This window comes from Cyprinus carpio, chromosome B3, assembly GCF_018340385.1.
Source record: "Cyprinus carpio isolate SPL01 chromosome B3, ASM1834038v1, whole genome shotgun sequence".
NCBI classification, from domain to species: Eukaryota; Metazoa; Chordata; class Actinopteri; order Cypriniformes; family Cyprinidae; genus Cyprinus; species Cyprinus carpio.
This window is the reverse complement of record NC_056599.1, coordinates 2,318,742-2,328,141: the sequence shown is the minus strand read 5'-3', so window position 1 is coordinate 2,328,141 and position 9,400 is coordinate 2,318,742. Positions and strand designations below refer to the sequence as shown.

The 9,400-nt window shown below is 36.9% G+C and overlaps 1 protein-coding gene across 1 annotated transcript; it reads left to right on the top strand.

Annotated features, from left to right (window-relative positions):
* The first annotated feature begins 3,535 nt into the window (after window positions 1–3,535).
* LOC109072972 (chymotrypsin-like protease CTRL-1) lies at window positions 3,536–8,653 on the top strand. Its single transcript, XM_019089162.2, has 6 exons — window positions 3,536–3,888; window positions 5,674–5,694; window positions 5,794–5,959; window positions 6,046–6,314; window positions 6,400–6,536; window positions 8,203–8,653. The coding sequence occupies exons 1-6, from the start codon at window positions 3,834–3,836 to the stop codon at window positions 8,506–8,508; spliced, it is 954 nt and encodes a 317-aa protein (XP_018944707.1). The 5' UTR covers window positions 3,536–3,833; the 3' UTR covers window positions 8,509–8,653.
* The last annotated feature ends 747 nt before the right edge of the window (window positions 8,654–9,400 follow it).

Sequence of the window (9,400 nt, the reverse complement as noted above, 5' to 3'; positions counted from 1 at the left end):
CCAACGTAACCAGAGCTGCCAACTCTCAAGCATTCACCGTGAGACACACGCAATTGACTCTTTTAACACGCTTTCAAAAACTTGACCGCTCTGAATATAGTGAGTGAGTGCGCGCGCGGCCAGAACGCTCTCGCTCTCTCTCTCTCTCTCTCTCTCTCTCTCTCTCTCGGGTTCATTATCATCGAAGACATTTCAAGCTTCTTAGGTAATGTTACATTTTAGCATCAGCTTGGTAGAGACGAGCTTTGGTAGATAACAGGTGAAAACCGGATCGGATCTGTGGGTAAGTTATAGCTAGCTTACTATCAAACGCAGCTACGGTTAGCCATCGCTAACATTAGCACGTCTATCGAACAGCCTTCGATACATTTCTATGTTATAACTTCCCGAAAAAAATACGCAAACATATAAAACAAACTTCTAGCGAAATACTAACAGCATCTTACTTACCGATCCAAAAGAAATGTTGCAAGTTCGGAGTCGAAGCTCATTTCTTTCAAGTCCATCAGTTGTCTCCAGCGATGGAAAGCAGTGCCGATGTGTACTCTGTTTCGGCTCCTTTTCTTATCGGATTTGATTTGTGATTCCCGAGCGCGGTTGCTTGACATCAGCTTCAAGTACGCCCACAAGCCGTGCGAGTTATTCGTGTATTGCAGGTTGGCTGGTGGTTATGTTGCCCCGCATATCGCCTCCCATGGCCGAAAACTGGTATTACGACACCTGTCGGGCCGTGGCTAGTAATGCTAATGCTAATTAAGGTTGATAATCTCTGCAGCACTATAACTTGACATTTTTTTAATGACATCATCGCCCTTATTTCTTCTCATTCTTTTGATGCGTGTAGGTCATTTTTTGGATATTTTTACCTCAATTTTTACACATGGCACCTTTAAAGTGAAATTGTTTAAAAAACTGTTTAAAATTCACCCATGTTCACTTAACTACTGAGATGAAAGAAAACTGACTTATATATCTATCTTTGAGAAATAAGTTAGAAATACGGGGTCTTAAAAAACATACTGCATTGAGACAATGGTTCATGAAATGCAATCAATGAGCAAATTTCCATAACCAATGAACTCTTAAAAAAAAAAAAAAAAAAAAAAAGCATTTACTATGAAGACCAAAGACCAGATGCTATTGCCCTACTTATGAGCCATTTCTCCATTCTAACCTGCTCACATATAGACATCTACAGTATATATGGCCAGAATGTGAGAAAACCAGTGTGTACAGTCAACACTCTTCATACTTCTATACACAACAGTCAATCATCTTTAAGAATTCTTGTGCTAACAGGTTTTTGGGCCCGGGGCTGTGCAGAGTATAATGTGCTCTTCATTTTAAAAAAAGAAAAGGTAAATAAAATAAAATAAATTGGAAAAAACACAGATTGACCTAACCAATCATGTTATCTACACAAAAAAAAAAACTGTTTCTCTTCTAAACTTGATTTCTTTTTATTATTATTATTTTTATTATTATTCTTCTATTACTGTAAAATTGACTGTAGATTAAATTATAGGGTGATAATGAACTGCAGCACTTGAAGTTTTTTTTTTATTTATTTTTTTATTTGCTTTTCATTAATGAAATTGCAGTTACCGTGGTTTTTTGTTTGTTTTTTTTGCCTTTTTGCATGGAACTTAATGGGGAGAGTGTAAAATGTTGAAATGGAGTATTATTTTACAGGCATGTGTTTTTTGGCAAGATGACAAAAGCAGGAGATTTGAGTGTGTTTAATGTTCAGTTATGCTGGGATTTCAATCTATTTATAAGTATGCGATTTGGATACAGCACAGCAGTTTTTGATTCTTATCATTTACTATGCAAATACATGTTATTTCTAAGCAGCTATATTGTTGCTAGTACAAAGAAAAGTCAGCAAAGCATTGCGTCATTCATTTAGTAAAGAAGCAAATGGCTGTAGTTATGAATGAGTTATTTATGACTCTCTTAATCGTTCAAAGCTGCAGATTCCTTCACTAACGAAACATCGCTGTTGCTGTTGCAGACGCACACCTGTTCTGTCGCCGACTTCATTGGAACTATTATTATTTCTTTGTAAAATAAAACAAACAATAATTGACAATATTGTATTTAAAATGTAGACTACATTTAAAATGTAAAATGTTCATGTAAAATGCTGCTTGTGTGGATGCAGTCAGTTTTGACCGCAAAAGATGAGGTAATTTGATGTAATTTGACCGTTTGCAGCATTCCCATTTTCCTGTTTTTATTCTAGAAGCAGCATTTTGCTTATCAGAAATACATGCTCGGTTTTATTGTTTCTTTAAACTGGGGTAGAAATTAAATGAATGCCAAAGTTCAGCGTTTGTTTGTGTACACCCTCCGTCACTGATGTAAACCAACGGAAACATATAAATTCAGCACACATTTTTGTGCACTTCAATAATGAATAAAAGGTGATGGATGAGGGTAAAGGTTTTACGATGAGCAGTAAAATAACACTAAATAACATTAAATGTTGTTAATATCTGGAGTGAACAAATCACCAACTTATACTGGAATGAGGGTCATGGTAACAATAATTGTGTTCATTGCGTGTCATAGATGCTCTCTATGTTTGTAAGAATTATTTATTTATTCTTCAAATACAATGTTTCTAAAAAGATCCTCATTGTTTTCACCTTAAAACATTGTTTTCACCCCACCCCCATATAATTTGACTTACTGGAAACTGCTGTGGCTTACTAGAGAGTGGTCTGGTTTTACCTGTTGTGTGACTCTGGAGAAACCAGAGATCAGCCAATTCTTGTCAAAATTCCAAAATTTTATTCAAAGTGTCATAATGTAGTCATTTTCAATGCTGCATATAGCTTAGGGCCCTGAAATGCTGTTAACAGAAGAATTTCTAAGATGATTGTCTGTTCTGGAATTGTTAGTATGAATAGTGTTGACTTAACCTACTGGTTTTCTCACATTGTGATCATATACAGGTGCCTATGTAAGTAGGTTAAAATTACGAAAGTACATGCAAGTCCATTCTCTATCAAGGTAAAGCACCATCAACTCTGTCATAAACAGAGCAAAACAATGTCAGTGCAGAGCATTTGATCTTGGGTCTTTAAAATAAAGACTTTCTCTTGAGAAAGTTCAGTGGTTATGGAAATTTGCTCACTGATTACACTGCATAAGACCGTTTCCACCACTGAATAAAAAATAAAAAGTTAATTGCAATTTATCACATAGTTCTGACTTTTTTCTCACAACTGATTTTACATCGCGCAAATTTAAAATTTTCTCAGAATTGCATGCATAAACTTACAATTCTGACTTTTTTCTCAGAATTGAGAGATATGAACATGCATTTGTGAGTTACAAAGTTTTTGGTCCCAGAAAACCTTTTACAGGTCTCAAGTTAGCAGAGACTCTATGAAATGCACCATTCACAGACATTTTTATATATGTAATCCACAATCCATCTCCTTATACTGGTTGGTGCTATATTGTGGATTACATGTCTGTGAATGCTAGATTTGGCAGGAACTTCATCACTTCGATCACACCAGTAAAAGAGTGTGTTTGTGTATGCATGTGTTTCATGATACACATATGAATCAAATGAAGAATGATAGATTGGAAGTTGTTGTTTTTTCTCACTGTGTTGTACATGCTTCTGCATGCTGTCAAAAAATGCTTTCAAAAAGTGATGGGAACATGTCCCACCCACATCTGCAGAAGACACCTATGAAGTCAGAGATTAATGTAGTGATGGGGTGGAGACAGAGATCTCTTGATAAATGCGGTGGTTCTTGCTTTCAGTCTCATTTTAAACCTGACAGACGAGAAACAGATCACAGAACAGAAGGATGAAGTTCAACAGCGCTTTGAGTGTTGCTGCAATCATACTGCTGTACATAGCAGGTAAGAGCTTACAAAAAACCTAGAACATGACGATATTAGATGTACATTTAATAATGTGTGTTTCAATTATTTATTAAATGACAAGCCTTTTAATTCCTAAGAACCTTTGTAAAAACACTTAATTTGTTTCTCATGACTATAAAAAAAAAAAAATTGAACCTATGAATGTAAGTATTTGGTTGTGTTATTAAACTTAAACTCTGCATATGTATGGAAGTCTTTATGAGAGATTTATGTATTTTGATGGATGAGGTTTTTGGTCAATACATAAATCACATACCCAGTCATAAGATTTATACGTACATCATCTGAACGCTGAATAAATAAGCTTTCCTTTGATTTATTGTTTGTTAGGACAGGACAATATTTGGAGATACAGCTATTTGGAATATATCTGAAATCTGAGGGTGCAAAAAAATCTAAATACTGAGAAAATCACCTTTAAAGTTGTCCAAATGAAGTTCTTAGCGATGCATATTACTAATCAAAAATTAGGTTTGATATATTTATGGCAGACATCCCAACCTGCAAAAAGTAATTTCAGGGAGGTATCCCGAAGACCGCCCCCCCCCCAGAAAAAAAAAGAGGAAGGAGGACAAGGATATGATAATTTCACCACAGAACTTGACTTTACTAAAAGATATCAAAGCATAAAATATTATTTCTATAAGCTATAGGTCTATGCAAGTATTCGTTAATTATGTTTAAATATGTAGATTACTTTTACTATTTATATAAGCTACTTATACTATTTATGTAAACTGCTTTTATTTATTTTCCATTGCAACTTTAAACAGGTCTGAGTTTGTTGTTTTCATGTAGCCTTGGCAACTAGCCTGAATAATATGCACATGAAATGAAACATGTCAACTCACCTCAACATGCCTTTTTGCAATCATTTAACCCGCCATGGGCAATGCTGAAGTCGCTGTTACAAATAGTGCAGCGAGCAAGACTGTCATTATGTTTGACACTACAACACTAAACTACTACTTTTGTGTAGTCTGCCGTAAAATGTGTATTATACTTGGTATTTTATTTATTTATGTATTTATTTATTTATTTTTTTTTTTTTTTTTTTTTGTGGCACTCTCCCTCTGCCATGGTGCTCCTGTTTCTAGATAGACATAACTGATTCATTTGGTTCGGGAGAAAAGATAAAAGCCCGCCCACACTGACAATTGATTGGTTGATTTGCCGAAACAGGCCAATCAGGATGCTCTCTGTCTTACATGCGCTTCGCACACACGCACACTAGCACACACACGCAAGGTCTCTCGCTCCCTCTCCCTCTCTGCCGTGCCCGCGCTACACGGTTTGAAACACAGTCTGTGTGTCTCGTATACGCTTTTGCTCGCTCGCTCTAGATTCCGGGAGATTTTAACTAATTTGCGGGCATTAGGGAGCCGCTATCATTATGCGGGAGACTCCCGGGACTTGCGGGAGACTTGGGATGTCTGGTATGGAAGGAAATTTACAAAATATCTTCATGGAACATTATCTTAGTATCCTTATGATTTTTGGCATAAAAGAAAAATCTATAATTTTGACCCATACAATGTTTGTGTTTATTTATTTATTTATTTTTTTGGGGGGTCCAGGGACTTTTGCGGTCCAGGGTCACAATTATGTTGCAAATTCCCATAGTGCTGAGGCGAAAGTTCAGGTGAAGGTTTTATCTTTTTTAATGGTGCTGATGTAAAAGGCTGCTAATTAAAACTTGTTCTTCTGCTCTCTGCGGATGAATGTGTGCTCACTTTGTTTTGTCTTTGTCTGTCCACACAGGTTCGCTCTGTCAGTTAGATGGTAAGTTGTCATAATGACTCTAAAACCTGCAGAATGGGAATCTTCTGTGTCTGTGAGGCATTTAAGAAGGAAATCACACATCTTGCTTTCTCTCATCAGTTTGTGGTCGAGCCCCTCTCAATGACAGGATTTTTGGAGGGGAGAACGCGAAAGCAGGGGCTTGGCCGTGGCAGGTCAGCATTTATGTCTCCGGCTCAAGTCATAACTGTGGCGGGACTCTCATCACTAAAGACTGGGTTTTATCTGCAGCTCACTGCTTCCAGGAGTATGAAGTTTAAGGCTTAAATACAGCTTAAAAGGCATTTGTAGATTGATAACAGTAGGATTAAAGCAGACTTTCTCTATTTACAGTTTTGTATTGTCTAGAGTTGTGATGTACTTCGGTCGTCTGAGGCAATCCGGCTCAAACCCTAATGAGACATCCAGGAGAGCCAGTCGAATCATCAACCATCCTAACTATAGCAGTCCTCCTTATGACAACGACATAGCACTGGTCCAGCTCTCCTCCTCTGTGAATTTCTCTGATTACATTCGGCCGGTCTGTCTGGCAGCGGCTGGTAGTACATTTGCTGCAGGTACAGAGAGCTGGGTCACTGGATGGGGCAGGCTACAATCTGAAGGTGGGTGAATATTTGCTTGCCAGTTATACTTACCTAGAAATGGTTTCTAAAAGTCATAAAATGTGTCCTCTGATCTGTGTCACAGGCCCAGTGTCTGATATACTGCAGGAGGTGACGATGCCGGTTGTGAGCAACAGTGACTGTGCTAATGCTTATGCAGGGGCTTTAAGCATCACAAGCAATATGATTTGTGTTGGACAGCAAGGAAAAAGTGCATGTCAAGTAAGATACCAGTCATTCATTTTAACCATTTTTAATCCGCCGTGATTTACAAAACACCAGTAATTGCTCACCTGCAAACTTTACACTGCTATCCTTGTTGCTTATTTAAGCCCAGTCTTAAACTCAAACACTACAACTAAGCATGTGCCAAAAATTATCGGCCAAAGTGGCATTTTCATTTCTTAATGCCAAAAGAGAAAGACGGCTGAAATTATGAGCTGAAAATATATGCCGCACCGCCTCGCTCTTGTAACCTTTAGTCCCAAAGGATGATGAAGACAAATTCCAAACAACACAGTTTATTAAAAAAAATAATAATAACTAACAAGTAATCCAAATAGTTGTGTGTGTGAACCCTTCCTTGTTCTTGTGGACTTAATAAATATCTGTTTGGATTATCTTCATCTTGCGCTTCTCATCTTGGCACCACGCAGCCGTGTGACAGTGGGATGGAGGCCTGCTTAAAATACTCCAAGGTAGTAAACAAGTAGTGATGATGATTGGCCCGATTTTTAATCAAAAAAAACAAACAAACAAAAAAAAAAACCTCAAAGTAACAGAAAAGGTCTCAAATGTATCTCTATTAAGCCCAGTTGTGTTTATAATGTTTCTAAATTTGCTTTATTTACCGATGTTTTAGCCTACATTATTTCTGAATCTAATAATAAAATGCGACAGCCTAAGCGATTGATGTTTTTTCTTCTCAAAACCCAATATTATACAAGTAGGGATTTTTAACCATGCAGCAAACATTTTTTTTATATCTTGAAAAAATGCTTTAATGTCTTTAAAGCGTTGACAGTTTTGTTCTTTCCTTCATGTCACGGCTGTGTCAAGGAAGGCACACAAGAACAAAGATAGAATCAATAATTACTTTAATGACATCCAGAAAGAAGGAAATCCACAGAAGCGTTCACACACACCAATACAAACATGTATAATACCGAAGAAAGACTAGAACAAAGAAGTGAGATTAAATAAGGCAGACAGATGATGACACAATAGGCAAGTTTGAGAAGTGGTTGGTATGCTGGAATAAGCATAACAGAGATGTGATCCGAGTACCCGAGGTGGAGGCGGGGGCAAACATGAACGTCTTTTTCTCTGATGTATAAATAAAGTCCAGTATGATGTTTCCACTTGTTGCAAAGTTCACGTGTTGGTAGCACTTTGGCAAAACTGTCTTTAAAGGGATATTCCACCCCAAAATTAAAATTGTATATAAAATATAAAATTATTCTGACAGATATAAAGGGGGTTTCAACAAGAAAGACTTTCAAATTTGTGTATCTTTACTCATCGCTCCTCTGGAAGCTTCCTCGTTCCTTGTTCCTCGCCTCCACGCAGTGCAAATAGACCACTGAAGTTTCCTTCAAGACAGCTAAATTTGATCAGTTCCCAGGATTCCAGCTGATGGAGGGAGGAGAGAGGAAACGAGGAAGCACCAGTCTGAGTATTGAGAAACATTTATGGTGACAAGAGTAAAACACTCAGCGGTCCCACTGCAAACAGCTGAAAAGGTGCGCTAGCCTCAAGAAAAACTGCTTTGATGGACACATCGCTGGCAGACTTTTATCATTGAGCTACACTACTGCATACTTCTGTCTGTAGCAGCTGTTCACTGGATACTGTCAGAGATATAAATGCTGAATGTTTGTCAATACAGGGAGACTCTGGAGGTCCAATGGTCATTAGGAACAGCTCCCTGTGGATACAGTCTGGCATTGCAAATTTTATAAGAGACTCGTGTGCTGACCCCAAATATCCCAATGGGTTCGCCAGAGTCTCTAAGTTCCAGGACTGGATCCAGTCTTATACGGGCAGCACCCAGCCTGGATTTGTTGCATTCAATGCAGCATCCTCCAACTTCAGAAGTGTTCCCTACCTCCTCTTATTCCCCCTTTCTCTCACATTCTCTGTCATTCCTTTCACTTTCTCCCTCTACCTCTCTTTCAATCTCTCTTTCTCATAAATATGAGAAAAGAGAAGTTATATTGTTGTATTTGTAATTTATTCTTTATTTTTCTATACATGTACTATTCTTCAAAAGCACTTGTATTGACATACACTCATAAAGTTCAGTATGTTTCTGTCCTCTGAGATTTAGGATCTTTGCATAAATAGTAGAGATGGACTGATATTTAATTGTTTTTATAATAACACAGATTACTTTGCTTTATATTTCTGATAACTGATATATGGTCTGGAGCTCTGCACTGTAACCATGGAGACTGGTTGTTAAAAATGTTGAAGTCACACGGTCTTTTTTTTAATTATTGGTTGTGCAGACACATTTTTAATTATGTCTTTTCAAACACCTGTGTTTAATTTCTTTAATTATAAAATTTCTAATGCTATTTTTAAACATTTAGTCAAAAAATACTATATTCATCATCTCATGTGCAGTATGTCTAAAAGGCATTAAAATGTTTTAAAACAGTAAGCAATTTTATTTTTTGTTTATTTTTTGTTTATTTTTTTTTACGTTTCCCAACTTACTAGTCAGAAGGAAATACAACATTACAGCTACATTTATTCAGAAACAAAAGTCATAAAAACAGTATTTGCTCCCAATGTGCTGTCAACACTGCACTCTGACAGCCAACGGAAGAACTGCAGAGAAATTCAAGGCACTGTCATTTGACACAGAACTGTTATATGTAATTAAACACTGCTGATTGAAATAAAATAATTCTTGACAATATCTTTAAAATGAGACAAAGCATTGACATAATGTAAGCTATTTTACTTTCTTTCGATTGCAGAAAAAAATGAGCAGTCTAAAACTATTTCACTTGCAATGTTAACTTATGAAATCAAAGACATGAAATAAATCCCAACAAGATGTGTAATCAAGCAAAAAT

Coding starts and splice junctions, on each gene's coding strand:
- LOC109072972 (XM_019089162.2), top strand. CDS start 3,834: ATGAAGTTCAACAGCGCTTTGAGTGTTGCTGCAATCATACTGCTGTAC. Junction 3,889..5,673: donor CATACTGCTGTACATAGCAG/GTAAGAGCTTAC, acceptor CTGTCCACACAG/GTTCGCTCTGTCAGTTAGAT. Junction 6,315..6,399: donor GGGCAGGCTACAATCTGAAG/GTGGGTGAATAT, acceptor TCTGTGTCACAG/GCCCAGTGTCTGATATACTG.